Genomic DNA, 19,439 nt, shown 5'->3' on the forward strand with positions numbered 1-19,439 from the left:
ACTTTTAAAGCCTGCCCGAGGTGCAACAGGAAGTACAATCTTTCTTTATTTGGTTATTCTCTCAAAAAAAAGGTCAGTTCTGTCTCACTACTCAGACACTAGATGAAAAGACAGGACATCCATGAATTTTGGAGACTCATCTACCAAAGGAGGATATGAAGATGAACTTGGATTGTGAACTTTTTAAGAGTTATAAAATAGTTTGTAGTGTGTTGGGGAGAGAATAGGAATTAGCCTCTTGTCAAAGAAAAGCATTGTTGAATTTGGTGCTGGCCATATGGAAAATTGTGAAGTAGGCAGTTTGTTTCCATAGGACTTCCCTGCCCCCTTCACCACATACCTCTTCTTTCTGTTCCCTTTCCCCTCCTCCATAGTACTTCCTCCTTCCTTCTTAACAGACCCCAAAGTTCCCTACTTCCCTTTATCAAACCCTATTTTGCTCTTAAGAAGGGACATGGAAAAGTCATTCCAATTACAGATAAGATTTAATATTCCCAGGAATATTTGCTTTTGTTTTGATGAGGGGGAAGAGGTCCCTGCCTATAATTTGTTTTGTATACAGTCTTCCCTGCTCAGAAAACTCTATCAGTACAGATCAACAAATGTTTGCAATTTATAGTTTAGCAAAGTACCTGGAGCATTAAGACGTTAATTCACACAGTTAGTATTTGTCAGAGGCAGAAATTGAATTCAAGTTCTGGAATCTGAGGCCTTAAAAGATCAAATCTTAAACCAAAGAATGAATCCCTAGTAATGGGATTAAACATCTTTGAGAATGAGAAGAGAATGCAGAGAGGTTGTCTCTCTAGCCACTATTTCAAGTGGCTTTCTTTGGAATTTTGCTATCAAAATCTAAAACTAAAATAGTTCACAGGGTTTCATGTAAAGTAGTTCACAGAGATTTTTTTAGGGATGAATGATGGAGTATTAAACAAAGCATCTCCCTGATTCTTCTTTAATCTATATATTAATGACAGTTTTATTTATGTATTTAGAGACAAACAATTCCTTTTCTAACATGACAAATAGTGACTATATACCTGGGCAAATCATTTGATCCTAGGCACACTCTATAAACTATAAACTGAAAAATCAGTTGGCGATTTGCTTTGGTAGAGAGGTGATTTAAAAAAACAACAATAGCTTTTTACTTTTCAAAATACATACATAGATAATTTTCAACATTCACCCTTACAAAACCTTGTGTTCCAAATTTTTTCTCCCTTCCTTTCCCTATCCTCTTCCAGATTGCAAAGAATCCAATATATGTTAAACAAGTACAGTTCCTTTATACATTTTCCCACAATTAACATGCTGCATAAGAAAACACAAACCAAAAAGGAAAAAAAATATGAGAAAGAAAACGAAAAGCAAGCAAACAATAATAAAAAAGTGAAAATGCTATGTTGTGATCCACACTCAGTGCCCACAGTCCTCTGTCTGGATACAGATGGCTCTCTCCATCACAAGACCATTGGAACTGGCCTGAATTACCTCTCTGTTGAAAAGAGCCATGTGTTCATCAGAATTGATAATTATATAATCTTGTAGCCATGTACAATGATATCCTGATTATACTTACTTCACTCAGCATCAGTTTATGTAATTCTCTCCAGGCCTTTCTGAAATCATCCTGCTAATTGTTTTTATAAAACAAAAACATTTCATAACATTCATATACCATAACTTATTCTCCAACTGATGGGCATCCACTCAGTTTCCAGTTCCTTATCAATACAAAAAGGGCTGCTACAAACATTTTTGCACGTGTGTCCTTTTCCCTTTTTTATGATCTCTTTGGAATACAGAATCAGTAGAGATACCACTGGCTTAAAGGGTATGCACAGTTTGACAGCCCTTTGGGCAGAGTTCCAAATTGCTCTCCAGAATAGTTGGATCAGTTTACAACTCCACCAACAATGTATTAGTATCCCAGTTTTATCACATCCCTTCCAGCATTTATCAATATCTTTTCCTGTCATTTTAATCAATCTGAGAGGTGTGAAATGATACCTCCAAGATGTTTTAATTTGCATTTCTCTAATCAATAGTGATTTAGAGCATTTTTTTATATGACTAGAAATGACTTTAATTTCTTTATCTGAAAACTATCTATTCATATCCTTTGACCTTTTATCAACTGAAGAATGGTTTTTATTCATATAAATTTGAGTCAATTTTCTATATATTTTAGAAACGAGGCCTTTATTTAGAACCCCTGGATGTAATATTTTTTCCCCACTAGGAGTTTTCTAGACTCATAAAATCACAGGTTTAGTCTCCTCCCTCCTCCATAAATCATGGGTTTTAAGATTCAAAGTGAGCCTTTAACTGATACGTCATTGCAGCCAGAAAATGCACTTCTTTGAGGTCATTTTCAAAATTATAATGACAAACCACTCCAATATCTTTGCCAAGAAAACCCCAAACAGGGTCAGGAAGAGTGGGACATATCTGAAATGACTAAAGAACAATACTTCAGATAGTTTAAAAGATTAATCACTATTAGTACACCAACAGTTATATTTACCTGCAAGTTTGCCTAAATATAGAATATTTCTAAAGTAACAAAAAAGATCCTTGGGTGGGGATGCCATGAAGAAAGCCTATAATGGGCTGAGGCTTGAGTTGATGCACTGAGGTCCCAAGCACGTGAGGCTAAATAGTAATTGGGCTATACTCTATTAATATACATGATTGCATAAAGAATGGCCCCTCCCACTCTCTGTGCAAGTCCTGATGTGTTGTATAGGAAATGACGATTTTGGTGGGTGGAGGCAGAGAGAGAGACAGGAAGAGAAGCTGGGAGAGATTGGCCTGGGTTCCATACTCCTAGCTGCTGGTCATGTGGCTGAAGGTCTAGCTAGCTTCTTGACTCAGCTGCACACATTGCTATTGCCCATTCTCTTCCACCTCCGATCTTTCTTCACTAAGAATAAAGACTGACGATTTTCTCCTAACCTGAATTCCTGACTCCAGCTGATTTTAAAATACGAGGTCTTCACAAAAACCCATTGTAAACTTTAAAGCACTGTAGAACAGAAGGATTTTCATATAATTGGAAATCACAGGAAGTAAAATCTGCATTTCACAATTAGCTAAGATGTTCAAAGTAACTTAAGAGTCTTGAGTTGACTAGAAGAACATAAAATAGATTTGGAGCTAGAAGGGAACTCTGTATTTTACAGGTGTAACAACTGAGGTTCAGAGAAGTAAAATATCTTATTTAAGGTCATACAGGTCAGAGGTAAGATTTGAATGCAAATCTCCTAATTAAAAATCCAATATAAATTGTTCAACTCTTATAATTTCTGATGCTTTTGTAATCTTGATTTTTTAAATAATGGCTATGCTAATGTTATAACTGGAATAGAATATGTTTTTAGTAGCGCCCACTCTGACAGAACTCACTGAATTTCCTGATTTGGACTGACTTGTTGATATAATCCAATGCTCTGACTTTTCTTTTTTGAATTATATTATTGTAAATTTGAAGTTTTAGTAAATGCCATAATTGCAGGAGGGGGGTTTCTTTTTATCCTGTGCTATTTCAGTACTTGTTAGGAGCCACAGAAGCCTTTGATGAATATGAACTATAGATGGTTAGGCATAGAGAAGTCTAGGTTCTGCAGTCTTGGTTCTGTAACATATTACTTCTGAGACTTTGGATAACATGGTACTTATGTTTCTTCATCTGTCAAATGAAAGAGTCTATCTACCTGATCCCTAAATTCAATTCCCATCATGGTCAGCTCCAATGAAGTGTATCTAGTTTGCCACTTTTAGAGACAACATAACTCCACCACACACCAACACTGCAGCCTGCCAGCAGAAATAACTGTTTACTGTGGAAATGTTAGCATAATGTAAGAAAGAAGAACATAGAGTCTAGGAAAATCAAACAAGGAAAGGACAAAAGCAAAAGAAAACTTTATTTTTTTAATTGTCCCATTCTCATTAATGGTTCACTTAAGTTTTCAGTTATAGAAATAGGTTGAAAAGTTATCTTTTTCCAGAATACTTTTATTCTTTGGAAATTTTCTGCATAGGCTTGAGAACAATGGAACAAATTCATTGCTCTAAAATCTATTTTTATCATTACACAATAGGTTGAAATTTTAATAGTCTTTTTGGTTGCTTTTTTGAATTGTTTTCATAATTTTTAGGATGTAACAAATGTTCTATTATATGGTATTTATGTATAAAATTTTTGATAAACGTAATAGTAACCAAAAAAACAAAATTAGGCCTCAATCTGCACAATAAAAACTTCTTTTAACCATGAAAGATTAAGTTAAATGCACTGGTGTCAGATAAATTACAAGCAAATGGACTAATAAATATCATCTGTAGAAGAAGAAAACTGGCCAATTAGAGTTATTAATTCTGCCGTCACAGGATGTAAGTAAATTTTATTTTATTATAACATAGAGAAATTAGTATTAGTTTTTTTTTTCCACTTTTCAAATGAACTTTAGAATCTCATTACTAACATCTCTGTTTAGGTTTAATTAGAAACAGTATCTTTAAGGCATATCTATTTTGTTTTGGCTACGTGGCTTCATGCATGCAACTCGTGGTTTATGGAAACTGAAAACTATCCTGATGACCTTAAATCCTCATTGGGTGGTAGGATTTTTTTTTTCCCTAAACACAAAGTAGAGCTTGGCTATATTTTCATTTTCTTTCATTCAACAACAAAGACTACAACAAAGTGAACTGATTTTTTTTTCTTCATCACCCTGTATGCCACTTAGCTCCCTGTCTCACAAGGAAGAGATTGACTCAAAACTTTGCCTTTAGTTGTAAAAATTCAAAGAAATGAACAAATCTTCTTTACATTATGAAATGTTTCAGTAGATGCCAAAAATCGGGTCCTTTTTTTGTTCTTTTTCACTTTTTGTTGTGAAATTGTGTGAGAGAATGCAGATATAACACTAGGCCTTTTTCTTCCATTTGTCTTTTATCGAGAATACCATCTGTCTGAAGAGAGAAAGACAAAGGATATTTGTTTCAACTTTTTTTGGTGATTGAATCTACTTAAAAAATTTGATTTTCTGTCATCCGTGGTTCTTTTTCTAAAGCAGTGTATGTACCATGGGGTTAATTTTTAAGTAATACCCCCACACAAAGGGAATTTCAGATTACAAAGGTGATTGCTGTACACAATTACTAAAACTACTCTTTTCTGCTGATCTAGTGGAAAATAACAAAGAGAAATTTGAATGTGGAGTCTAATTTCGTGGAAAGAACACAGTCTTGGTTTTTGCCTTCTACTATAGACCTGGGAATTTCAGATTAGTTTAATTGAACATAAGTAACAGGGAAGAGAACATTACAAAAATTCAAGAGCTTTGTGAAGAGAATCCCAGGAGTTTTCCATTTAGAAAGCCCATTGGGATCAGAGTTACAGGACCTTAAAAACCAGCTTGATCAGACCTCTTCCTTAAGGAAATTAATAGCCAAGGAAGCTACAAATTGTAGCTGTACAAAACTTGTACAAAATTACACAGGTAGAAAGGGTCGAAGATGGGGATCGAACAAATTCGTCCACTGATAGAAAAGTCAGGGTTCGTTCCACTGTACCCCAAGACTAGGCACCCAGCACCACACCAGTCATTCAGAAAAAGTGATGGACGTGGGAGAAAAGTTAACAAGGAAACACCCATGGGGGCAGTCTCTGTTGGGCCAGATAAGACCGAGCAGGTCTGGTCTGTTCTACCTAGGAGGAGGCTGCGGATTCACGAGACATTTCCTCATGCAAGAGGATATATGGGCTTCTTCAATTTGGAGCAGAGCAAGTATTCTAAGTGGTTGGAAACGTTGCCCTACCTCTGGGCGAGGCAGGAAAACACCCTCAGAAGCACCACCACCCCAACAAAAGAGCACAAGGTGCTGCTCTAAGACACACCCAACCTCTTTCTCTCTTCCAAAAGGAGGGGTCTGATTGGCTGGTTTTCCAGTCTGTTTGAGTAAGTGAGAGGCCAGGAAGGGCGGCGCACGTACTGGAGGGAAGAGCAGCGGCCCGAAGCTAGCGGAGGCTGCTAGAGGAGCGGGAGGAGATCCCCGAGGTGGCCGCCGCTGTCCCCTTGCGGCCGGCGGCCCCCCGCAGGGATGGGAGGCAGAGAGGCGGCGGTGATAGGCGGCTGCTTCCCTAGTTGGCTCTAAGAAGGCGCTCGCCCGTCCTCCAGCAGCCTGGGATGGCAGCCCGAAAGAACCACCACCCAGCCCGGGAGAGGTACCAGCTTCCTCCTGCAGCAGGTGACGTTCTCCTCGGACTTTGCAAAACCTCCTGCTCGTTCCGTGCCTCTTCCCCGGGGAGTTGGGATGAGGGGGTCGGGTTTGAGGGTGTAAGGAAAGAAGAAAGAGATGCTGGAGATCTCTGGCTTCCCCCTCTCCTTCCAGGAATTGACTTTCCGTAGGAAGCTGGGAGCGAATTTTTATGTATTTATTTATTTGGTGGGGTGAGGGAGCCTGATGGTAGCCTGGAGACTCGAGGATGGGACTCTGCTGCTGCTCCCCGTTCCGGGGTCTCTGCATCTCTGCCTGCTGCTGAAGCGTTTGCTAACTAGTTGCGCCCCCGCCTCCCCCTCGTCCCAAGTCACCCTAGCTTCTCTGTGGCTTGTGGAAAGTTGTCTCCGAAGAGGCAGCGGCCGTGGATGGGAGGGAAGGAGACTGAAGTGACAGCGGTAGTGGCCGTGAGAGACAGTAGAGTCCGATAGTTGCAGCGGCAGTGCCTAAATCCTCAGTTTCTTAGGCTTTATCTTTGACAGAGTATTATTGCAGCGCCTGGTACATAATAGACGCTCAGTAAATACTTATTGACTGATTGTCCTGAGGGTAGAAGGAATAGGGAGGGAACAGTCAAACTTGCTCTGAAATCCTGAGAAGTTTGCTGGCAGAATCCTTGGACCCTTCTGCTGCCTACCTTTTTGGTAGCAGTGGCAGAGCAGGACCTTAAAAGAGAAATAGGAAAAAGAAAAAGAAAAAAAGAAATGGTATCAGAGTAACCAAGAGACAGCAATATCGAGGGAGCCTCTAAAACATTCTCTGGAGCTAATGAGTAGGTTGACTAATAATGAGAAAGCCTAAGAAAGTATTTGCTTAACAAAACTCTTGGATGTTCATACTATTTGAACTGTTTCGGGCTTAGGTTGTAATGGGTGAGTAACCACTTCCCCAATCTTAGAGAAGTTACTTTCCCAACAAAAAGAGAATTTGTTTCTATTGGGAAGATGACTGTCCCTTGTATCAGAGATACTGTAATAATCAGAGGCACTGTACTATCCTTATATATAATCAGAGAGGCAGTGTGGAAGAACACTGATCTTAGAGAAAGTAGATCTTAGAAATCTTAGAAATCTAAGATACTTAATAGCTGTCCAGATCTTAAATCAATCTTGATTCTTCTTGGGGCTTAGCTTCCTCATTTAAAGTGGGTTGGATTAGATGGCCTTTTGAGGTCCGGTAAATCTATGATAATGAGCTGGCAGCCTGAAGGAGGAAGGAGGAAGGTGCCTTCAACTTTCTACAGACTATTGGAAAATTAGTTAAAGGAAAATGGTTTTAGAACTCTTCTGTTTGCTCTGTTTTGTGGGTGTTCCTAAAATCCACCCCTTCCCCACGCCCAGGCATAAAATCTCCTCCCTTGAAGGAATAAAAAAATCTGCAGTATAACAAGACTGACTTTAATTTAAAACCACACCCCTGAATCAAAGTTTCCTTACAGAGAATAAAGCTGTATACATTTGAAAACAGAATCACAGAATTGGGTAGGATCTCAAAGGCTGTTTAATCTAGCCATCGGAATCCCCTCCATTACATCAAAGCAAATGGTTATTGATCATCTACTTTTTTGCTTGAAGACCTTTATTTAATGAAAAAAGGAAGCCTGTATCTCCCAAGACAATCAATACTACTTTTGGATAATTCTAATTGTTAGGTAGTCTTTTTTTTTTAATGTGGAGTTTAAATCTGGGTTCAGCTTCCATCTTTTGTTCTGAATTCTGTTCTCTGGGACTACGAAAGTTAACTTCATGTCAATTACTACATTCCCTTCTCCTCTGCCTTCTCCAATTCATTTCAATCCATCAGGTGTTTATTGACCACTTTCTCTTCTGTAGGCTAAATAGACATAGTTTCTGGCTCTCATAATATGGCCTTTTACCAACCTGTTCATATTCATAATCTGAACAATTTTGTTGCTTGTGTGTGTGTGCACACGTGTGTGTGTGCACACATGTCCCCATAGTATTCTAGCATCTTACCAAGGCAGAGTACAGCAGGACTCTGCCTTTGGGGCAATCAGGTAGTGCAATGGATAGAGCACCAGCCCAGAAGTCAGGAGGACCTGAGTTTAAATCTGGTCTCAGACACTTAACGTATCCTAGTTGTATGATCCTGGGCAAGTCACTTAACCCCAATTGCCTCAAGGGAAAAAAAAAAAACAACTATAAAACACTATATCACTCAATTCATCCTAAGACTGCACTACATTTTGGTGCTGCCACAACTTACTTTTGAATGTTATTAAATGTGTGGTCTTCTAAAAATTTCAATTCTCTTTCTCGGAACTGTTGTCTAGCTCTTGAGTATAGGATGTAATAGGTAAGTTTTTTCACCTATCTTTTCTACTACAGTGCTGTGATTCTAGGTACAAGAAGGATGAGATTGCTGGAGGGAGTGAGAGGGGAAGTAAGGAAGCAAATAAGGAAGAAAGAGGGGAAGGAAAGAAAAAGGGAAGGAGGAAGTGAAACAAGCATTTTAAAGTATTTACTATGAACCAGGCACTGTGCCTGGAGAGAGAGAGGAAGATAGACAGAGACTGGAATCTTATTTATCTATAGTCTTGTCACAGATAACCAAACCATTAAGGGCATCTTTACTCTAGTTAAATGCTTTATTTACAATTACTTAAAATTTGGCCCACATATACTGAAGACTAAGGAGCCCTATTAGTGGATAGAGCTATGCTTATTAGCTGCAGTTTAAAATTATTGGTGTTCTTGGTTCATGATATCCTACAGGACGGGATAGTGAAAACAGCCCTATATTAGCATCTTTCTCAAAGGGCTGTTGTGAGGACCACATGTGATAATACTTATAAAGTGCTTGGTACAATGCTTGATTCATAGTAAGCACTCTAAAAGTGCTTGTTCTATTTTCCTCATGCTCCTAGAAGTCAAAACACCTGGATTCTAATTCCTGTTGGGTTGAACTTGATTAACCTTGGTCAACTGGACCTCAGTTTGCTTATCTGAAAAATGGATGGAAAAGATTAGATGATCTCCAAGACCTCTACCTGTTTTAACATTCTATATTTTTTCATATTTCTTACTTTAAAAAAAAATTGGGAACAAACTAGGTTTGCCCATCCCTTCTTTACCTTATGGCATTGTAGTATTTGCCAAATATTTCCTTGTGGGTGTATTTATTTGAATTTTTTATTATGTACTTCTTTCTTTTCCACCTTATTTTGGCAGAACAAGGAGAGATGAAAAAGGTATGGATACAGCCAGGGAAAGCCATTTTGGAAAGAGGAAAGATTTCTAGTTGGACATAACTACTCCAACCAACAGGGATTTTTTCCTTTCCCTACTTGGTCACAAGAATGCTAGCAAAAGTATTATTTGTTTTTCACATTGTGGTGTTTGAAGTTGAAGTGAAAGAGTGGAAAATTGATTTTAGAAACAGGTTATGGAAAACTTTTCCACACTAGGTCCTAAAACTTTGAGCCCTAAGGACCTGGAAGCATACTTTCTTTGCTTTGCTGGTTGTGTTTGGCATTGAATATGTTTTAAAATTGGCTGCTAATCTGTGGGTGGGAGGAGAAACTTTTACTTATCCTTAAACGGTTTTTTTTTTTTAATTAGAAAGGAACCAAGGCTCAATTTTTTGATAATGCTAACCCTAGATTATTTTAACAATAAAAATCTTAACTATAAAAGCTCTTTGGATAAGAAAGATTTTTGTGTAGCTGTATTCTCCTTCTAGCCCCTCCCTTAAGAGAATCTTAGAATCAAAAAGAGTCTAAAAAGACGTTAGGACTAAAATCTAATTCCTGTATACGGATGAAGAAACTGAGACAGTGTAGTTAAGTGACTTTGCTTGAGATCACATTTCTAATTACTTGGTATGTTTTTATAAAATACCATAAATGATATCCAGAGCATATAGTAGAAGTTGGGTGATGTTAAAGTATGTTTTTAAGTGAAAAGTCTTAATTATATAACTGTAGAAGTGGGTGACTACAGAATATAGAATAACAACTATAAGTTGTTAAAGTATTCTTGATCCTTTTTTTTTTTTCTGAGACAACTGGGGTTACGTGACTTGCCCAGGGTCACACAGCTAGGAAGTGTTAAGTGTCTGAGACCAATTTTGAATTCAGGTCCTCCTGACTTAAGGGCTGGTGCTCTATCCATTGCGCCAATTAGCTGCCCCTCTTGATCCATTCTTAATAACATCTGCTTATTGAAATTTTTTGAGAAATAATAGATTTGTGGCAATCTATTCTAATTGCTCAAAGTGGCCTCATTTGTGACTAGCTACAATGAATATTTGAAAAGCAAGTGACTTGGGTTAGGGGCATATTCTATGGAAATCTTTCCTTTTGCCTCAGTCTCCTTGGAGCAAAGAAGAATTGATTCATTAATCTATTATATTAGACAAATTAAGAATCTACTGCATATCAGACATTACACTAGGGGGTAGGGCTGCAAAGACAAAATCAGAATTGTTTCTGCCTTCAAACAACCTGAGACAACATATGCTCGGATGAGTCAATAATAATCTCATAATTAAATAATACTTTAGAGTTTAAAAAGTGCTGTATACACATTATCTTATTTGAGTCACACAGCAATCCTGCTGCTATTATTCCTTTTTACAAATGAGGAAACCAAAACTCAAAGAACTCAAAGGTTAAGTAACTTTCTTGGTTTAGATAGCTATTAAGTGTGGGAGGTAGGATTTGAATCCATTTCTCTGATTCAGAATCTAGCATTTTAACTTTTTTTATCATATATGCATGTGTGTGTATGTTACATACATACATAAACATAGAGCAAGAGAGAACTTTGAGAGGACAATTTTAATTGCAGGAATCAGAAAGGGATCTATGGAAAATGTGACACTTTAGCTGAGACCTGAAAAAGGCTAAATTCCAAAGGAAGTGGTGAGAAAGGCAAGCATTCCAGGCAAAGGACAATATCAATGCTAAATGTAGAAGTGGGGCATGGAATGTTATGGACAAGGAACAAGAACAGGGTAATTAAAATTAACCAGAATAAAGCTAAATAATTAAATTTATTGACATACAATAATCAATTTTTATAGCTTTAAAAAAGGTCATTTTTGCTTCAGTCATTTGTTTTAAGTTATTTGGAATTGAGTTAACAAAATTTTGCCACATTCTTTAATTATTCTTCATGAAACATTTATATATTAGATATTAAACATGCCTTTGATGAACAGTTCATTTCCTGAGTCTATCCTTCATTATAGTCTTTAAGTTTTTCATTAAAGTAGACAAGTTCCCCAGGCTACTGAAGCATATTCATTATCTTCTCTTATCTATTTCTTAACCTTTTGTGACATGTGTCATGATACAAGTTCATATTGTAGTATTCTAGCACCATTTGGGAATTTCTGTAAGTATGTAACAACTTCTTTTTTAGATTATATCAATATTTTTATCAAGGAGGAATCAGAAGACTTCCAAGAACAAAAAGCCACTAGGTGGTTCAGGAGAGAAAATTATGGGCCTTGAGTTAGAAAGACCTGAGTTCAAATGCAGGTTCAGATTACTTAGTAGGTGTGTGATCCTAGGCAAGTCATTTAACCTTTGTCTGCCTTAGTTTTCTCATATGCAAAATGAAGTTATTAGATCACATAAGATAACATTTGTAAAATGCTTAACATAGTACCTGGCACATAGTAAGTGTTTCATAAATGCTTGTTACCTTCCCCAAATTTTAAAAATTGTTGAAATATTATTTTGGAGTGGTTATTTTACAATCTGATAAAGATACCTATATCTCTAAGGCTCACCTGAACTTTTGACAATGATTTCAAGATAGCCTGACATAAAAAAAAATGAGTTTCATCAAGAAAAATTACTTTTTTATAATACTTAATACTCAGGTTGTTTTCCCAAGACATTTTCCCCTTCATTTCTTTAGTTAGCAATTTTTCCCCCTTAATCTTTTCAATGTCTTCAAACTTTAATCATAATGGAATTAATAGCAACTTTTTCCTGAAGATTAATTAAACTGTTTTATTGCAATGGTTTTTCAGTTCTTGGTATTTCTGTTTGTTTTTCACCTTTTCTTTATACTTTATATCATTGATGCAGTTTTATTGTGGGCATAAATGATCCTTGAGATATTTGATTTCCCTGAATAAATAGATTTGTCTATCATATCTTTGTCAATGAAATGTGTTCCTTAAGAGCCACAAACTTTGCATTTTTTTTTAAAAGTAAAAACCACAGAATTTAAAAATGCAGAAAAAGGGAGCACTAAAATATATGTATGCCACAAAATCTTACATTCAATTAATAGATACTTAATTAGAGGTGGGAAAATCATCTCAATATAGTTTTATCTAGTAAGGTCAAATGTCATGAGTTGCGCTAACCTCACTAGAAGCTCACACCTATAATCACTGCTGTCACTCACAAAAGAAGCAATATCGGAATTATTGCTTGTCCTAAGTAATGCACACATAAACATATTGATTATTATAACACTTGGGGATAATGATAAGGACTCCTCATTGGGCTATTTGCAATGTTCTTTCCTTTAGAAATTAGTATGAGATCTTATGAAAACACTGAACTTTTAAAAATCAATTTAAATCAATTCAACAAGTATTTATGAAACAACTACTTGTCCAGGTACTCAGCTTGGGATACAAAGACAAAAATGAAAACAATTCCTGCCCTCTAGGAGAGTATAGTCTATTGGGGAAAATAATACATATAGAGATAAGTATAGACAGTGAACTCATATGTAGGGAGGGCCTATATGTACTAAGAACTGTTGCTGTGTGGTTTAAAGGGTTACAGAATAGACATCTTTAATCTCTTCTCCCTCCACCCTTCTCCAAGGAAGACTCATTTCTTCTCAGAGAAACATGATGTAATAATAATGTGATACCTGCACCTTTCATCTCTTCCCAGGACATTTCTGTCAATAGTCTGAAGTGAGGTTGGCTTCTTCCATCTTTCTCAAATATAGAAATCAGAAGTACTCAAAGTGACAGGAAAATTAGAGTCCTAAAGCTTGAAAGTTAGGATTGGAGGCCATTCTGTTCTCCTCAGAAAGAGGGGGTACTAGGATATAATTATGTTTATTTGATCCCTTAAATATTATTAGTATAAGGGATATATCAGGTTCAAACTAATTTCTGATTGCTTTATTATTTGAGGGGAAGAAGGAATACAAGTTGTGTATCTGAGACAAAACTTTCCCACCAAACACCCTTTTCACATTGGATACACAGAAAGAATAACAAAGAAACCCATTTATCCAAATCATAGCAAAATAGAAACTATAGAAAGTATACCTAGGAGAATATATACTAGACAATACTGAATGAATGAACTCTCCCTTTGGAAAGAGATAATTCAACTCAACAAAGATAGAAAGTCCTAGATCTTACCCAAGAGAAAATTCCCCAAACTCTCTAGCATAACCAGATGGAGATGGGGACATGATGGAGACTGTCTGATCATCTCTTTCATCTGTTCTCTGACAATAGTGCATTTTATAGACTAATGGACTATTCTTCAGAATAGTCTGAACTGTTCTTCCTTCTTAAGGCTGGAAGCCCGAAGTATTCAAAGTGACTGGAAAATCCTAAAGCTTAAAGAGTCCTAGAGAGGAGTGGTACTTGAAAATTCTTAAAGAGCATTGCCCTTGAAGAATCTAGAAGAGGATTTAGACTAAAGCCCTACTTTTCTCCCCATCTCCACTCAACCCTTCATGCAGTGCAGGCTATTCATTTCCATCAATGAGGAAAAACACTTATACTATCTGACTCTGGGACAGGAGTTATATAAGTAAATCCAAAATATATGAAAGATAAAAGATAGAAAATAATTACACGGTGGAGGTGGAATGCTAAGATAAGAAAGTCTTCTTTTAGAGATCACGTAAGAGGTTTCAATTGAACTGAGCCTTGAGTAGAGCAGGGCTTCTAAGAGGCAGAGGTGAGGAGGGAAAGGGTTCTAGATCTAAGAGACAGCCAAAATAAAGGCATGGAAGTTTGAGATTGGGTGTAGCATCCAGGGAATAACAGTTCATTTTATTGCATGAGAGGAAACACTGTGAAATCAGACATAAAACTTAGATTAAATCCAGACTGCAAAGGACTTTAAATTTCAGAGATCTCTATTTTTTATTTAGAGATTAAAAAATAACCCTTTGAACATAGGAGGGATGTAGTCAGGTCTATACTTTTGAAATATTAATTTGACAGCTCTCTGGAGGATGTTTTGGACTGGGGAGAAATTAGAGAAAGATCAGTTAGGAGGGAATGAAGGTCTTAATGAAAGTATTTTGGTGTGAATGAGGAGACAAATTCAAGACAGATTTTGGAGGTAAAACAAACATTGATTTTTTTTTTCTTGGAAGATCCTTAAGACTAATCTCATTCTTTTTTTTTTAAGCTTTTAATTTTCAAAACATATGCATAGATAGTTTTCAACATTCACTTTTCAAAACTCAAAATGTTCCAAATTTTTTCTCCCTCCATTCCCCTTCCACTCCTTCCCCTAGACAGCAAGCAATTCAATCAATCCAATATATGTTAAATAGGTGCAATTCTTCCATACGTATTTCCACAATTATCCTGCTGGACAAGAAAATCAGCTCAAAAAGAAAAAAATGAGAAGGAAAACAAAATGCAAGCAAACAACAACAACAAAAAAAGTGAAAATACTATGTGATCTACACTTAATACCCCCAGTACTCTCAGGTGCAGATGGCTCTCTCCAACACAAGACCATTGGAACTGGCCTGAATCACCTTACTGTTGAAAAGAGCTCAGTCCATCAAAATTGATCATCATATAATCTTGTTGTTGCTGTGTACAATGTTCTCTTGGTTCTACTCATTTCACTTAGCATCAATTCATGTCAGTTTTTCCAGGCTTTCTGAAATCCTGACAAGCATTAGTTTTCAATAAAAGTTGCCAAATAAATGATTAGATGAAGGGAAAGTGAGGGGGAAAGGTAGAAGATGATTTAGGATTTTCAACCTATATTACTGAAAGATTAGAGCATCCAACAGGAATAGTCAAATTATGAGGAAGTGGTGAATTTCAGGAGAGAGATCATGTCTGTTTTGAACAGATTGAGTTTGAGATGCCTATGCAGCATCAAAATGGAAATGTCTACCACAAAGCTGAAGACATGGGCATGCTTCTTAGGAGAGAAATGAAGGTTGGATATATAGATCTAAAAGTCATTTTTGCAACTATTATAATTGCAAACTTTCCCCTTGTAGTGATTAAGTGGTTTTCTGCTCTTCTCTTTAATGTTACTTTTGCTCTTTCCTTGCATCCAAGTCATTCATTTCATGATACATATGAGTTAATTCCTTTATAAAAAAAAAGGAATTAAAAAAATAGTGCATTTTATCTTTGCAGGGACTCTGCTAGCATTCATCTAGGAATTTTAAAAAATGGTCTCTTAGTGATACTCAAAGAAATGCTGTGCTTAGCAGTTTGCCATATGATGTACCTGCTGTAAGTTTACTTGTAAGTCTATTTGTAAAAATATCTTTTTTTCTGCATAAAACTAATTTCTGGTTTTCCTAGCTGATTCATTGAATTTACTTTGTTTTATTTTATCTCAGTTATGTAGATTTGACAGTTTGTTGTAGCAGCACAGAAAAATAGACTGCTTTTTTCTTTAATTGATCAGGTATTAATTTCTTAAATCACTTATGAGATTCAATCCAATAAACAAATATTAAATACCTGCTGTCTGAACAACTCTATGTTAGGTGCTCAGAAAGAGCTAAAATTTTATAAGTCCCCATGTTTTTTTATATCCTGGTACAATTTGACATGTTAAGTTATTATCATCACTCACTGTTATTGTTACTGTGTACAGTGTTCTTCTGGTTCTGTTCATTTCACTCTGTACCATTACAAATGAGTCTTTCTTAGTTTTTCTGAAATCTGCTTGCTCATTTTTAATTGCCCAATAGTTAGATTCCACTACATTCATATGCCACAGCTTGGCTTTTAAAAGCAAAAAATTGACTATTCTTGTTAGATAGCTGTCATTATAGCTAAAAATTCTCAACTGTTTATGATTCTGGAACAGAAGTATTATCAAGAAAAAAAATTGAAGTCTCACCTAGCTTTAACTTTCAACTTACCTTTTCAGAGAAGCTACTTAAGTAGAAAGAATGATTGTTTCAGGCTCTTTCTCTCCATAAAGTTCTCTAGCAATATTAGATGACAGAATGGAAATCTGTGAAGTGGTTAATTATTAAAGATGATCTTTTGGACTTTTATCCAACTAGCTGCTTATTTCATGGAAAATTTTAATGCAGCTGCACAACAATTAAAAAAGCAACTTTCCACATGCTTTAAAAAGGACTCTAGCTTTCTAGAAACATTTTATTCCTTCCTTAGTTCCCTTTTCTATCGTTCTATTTGATTAGCTGCTAAAATGGATAGGTTTAAGCTAGGAGAATAAAAAAATTTTGTTTATTTTCACTTCTAGAGTACTGTAGACAATAGTCTAAAAGTGCTATTACTGAGATTCATCATTAGAGGATATGAATTTCTAGTGTTTTGTTATCATATAGAATATTGTGCTTCTTAGCATTGTAATCTGTCAACTAAAAATTTTGCAAATAATTCTTTCTCCATGCAAAAATGCTTTTGAACCATTCCTTTTTTAAAAGTTTCTATGGAAACTTCAGTATAAGTTTTGAATTTTGGAGGCTGAATATTTCTTATTAATCCATTAGTCTTATTCTCTGAGGATGTTGGTTGTGGATGTTTTCATGGAGAAACACAATTAGAAGCAAGTAAAATGGAATGAATTTTAGAACATTTCTTCTAGCAAAGGGAATATAGTATAAGAACAGTCAAGTGTTTAGTGATTGGGTGAGTGGACAACAATTGAATTCAACAATCATTTATTATATTTTTACTGTGTGTCAGGCTATATGTTGCAATCTGGGAATATTAAGCCAATTAGAAACAGTTTCTGGCCCCTAGAAAATTATAGTCTATACAAGAACACAAATAGAGAAAATGAAATAAGTCCAAAATATTTCTGAAAGGAGAATGATAGCAACTTGGGTATATCAAGATAGATTTCCTATAGGATGAGCATTTAAGCTGAACTTTAGAAGAAGTTTAAAGCATGGTAAGGATGGAGTCTTGATATGACAGGTAGCCTATGTAAAAGCACAGAAATAGAAAATGGAATTCCATTATGTGAAAAACAACAAAAATACCAGTGTGATTGGAGTGTGCCAATGAATAAGAACATGTATAATAAAACTAGAAAGTTAGTTGGGGCCAGATTTTGAAAGGCTTTATGTGTGAAACAAAGAAGTTTGATTTTGATCATCAAGACAAGAAGGACCCATTGGAGCTCTTTAGACAGAGAAGTGACATAACTAGACCTATGGCTTCATAATATCAATTTAGCACTGAGATGGAGGATAGATTGGAAAGGAAAGAGACTTGAGTTAGGTAGAACAGTTAGGAGATTGTTGACCTCTCCAGGTGAGAGGTGACAAATTCCTGAATTAGGGAATGGGCAGAGAGAATATGGAGGGAGGCAGCTAAGTAGTATGATTGATAGGAGTCGGGAAGACTCGTCTTTCTAAATTCAAATCTAGCCTCAGATGACTTACTAGCTATTTGACCCTGGATAAGTCTCTTAACCCTGTTTGCCTCAATTTCAACATCTGAAAAATGAGCTAGGAAAGAAAATTACAAACTATTCCAGTACCTTTCCCAAGAAATCCCCAAATGGGATCACAAAGGATCCAATGTTACTAAAACAACTGAAAAACAAGAGAGAATATGACATATATTGAAGAGGTGGAATCAATAATACTTAGCAATTGATTGGGTACAAGTTGTAAGGAAGAAGAAGACTTTCTAGATGACTCTTTTTGAGTCAAAACAAAGATGATAGTGATAAAAAAAAGATAGAATGAGAGGAGGGTTTTGGGGGAAGATAATGAATTTTGTTTTGTTTTGTTTTATTATAACTTTTTATTTACAAATTTTTTTGTACATTTTTCAATACTGACCCTTGCAAAACCTTCTGCTCCAAATTTTCCCCTCTTTCTCCCACTCCCTCCCCTAGATGGCAAGTATTCCAATACATTTTAAAATATATGTTAAATCCAACATGTATACATATCCATACAGTTATGTTGCTGCACAAGAAAAATCGAATCTAGAAAGAAAAAGAAAACCTGAGAAGGAAAACAAAAATGCAAGCAAACAACAACAGAGAGAGTGGGAATGCTATGTTGTGTTCCACACTCAATTCCCACAGTCCTCTTCCAGGGTGTAGATGGCTTTTTTCATTACTGAATAATTGGAACTGGTCTAAATCAATTCATTGTTGAAGAGAGCCACTTCCATCAGAATTGATCATTGTATAGTCTTGTTGCCACGTACAATGATCTCCTGGTTCTGCTTGTTTCACTTAGCATCAGTTCTCCAGGCCTCTCTGAAATCATCCTGTTGATTATTTCTTATAGAACAATAATAATTTTGTTTTAGATATATTGAGTTTAAGAAAATAGATTGAGAACAGGAAAGCAATTTGGGAACTATCTAGTCTAACCCCCTAATTTTACATATGAGGGAACCGAGGCTCATGGAAATTAAGGAACTTGCCTAACAGCTCACAAGTAATAAGTTTCTGGTGTTAGAACTTGAACCCATATCTTCTGACCTCCTCTGATGCTCTTTTTCTACAACAGCAAGCTTATATCTATGCTTTTTGTATAGTAAGTTAGATAGTAATCTGAGAAAGATATAGAGATTTGAAAGTAAACTCTCCTGCCCTCATGAAGCTTATTATCTAGTCATCAGTCAATAAATATTTATTAAGCAATACTAAGTGCCAGACACTGGATTGAGCACTGTTGTATACAAACAGCAGTAAAAGAGAGTCACTATTCTCAAGAACTTTATAGTCAGTAGATTGATAAAAGACTAACACAAACAATTCAATTAGTGATATTGCATTGCTATGAGCATTTTCTCCTTCCTTGGCTCTAGTCTACAAAAATCAATCTTGAATAGCTTGAGGAAGCAAGTTAGAAGTAGACGCAACATGCTTTAGGAAATTCTATTTGGGTTCTATTAACAGTCTCCTCTGGCTGATTTTGCTTTTTGTTAGGAGTAGAGAGCCCAGGAGGGCAAGGATAGGAATT

General features: G+C 36.1%; 1 protein-coding gene across 1 annotated transcript in view; it reads left to right on the top strand.

The window, feature by feature from the left end:
* The first annotated feature begins 5,964 nt into the window (after positions 1–5,964).
* Positions 5,965–19,439, top strand: part of OTULINL (OTU deubiquitinase with linear linkage specificity like) — a 40,567-nt gene continuing 27,092 nt past the window's right edge. Inside the window, exon 1 of the mRNA XM_031946136.1 lies at positions 5,965–6,261. Coding sequence (XP_031801996.1) covers positions 6,201–6,261 — 61 coding nt within the window. The 5' untranslated portion in view covers positions 5,965–6,200. The remainder of the gene's footprint in view (positions 6,262–19,439) is intronic.

Source organism: Sarcophilus harrisii, chromosome 1 (assembly GCF_902635505.1).
Source record: "Sarcophilus harrisii chromosome 1, mSarHar1.11, whole genome shotgun sequence".
NCBI lineage: Eukaryota > Metazoa > Chordata > Mammalia > Dasyuromorphia > Dasyuridae > Sarcophilus > Sarcophilus harrisii.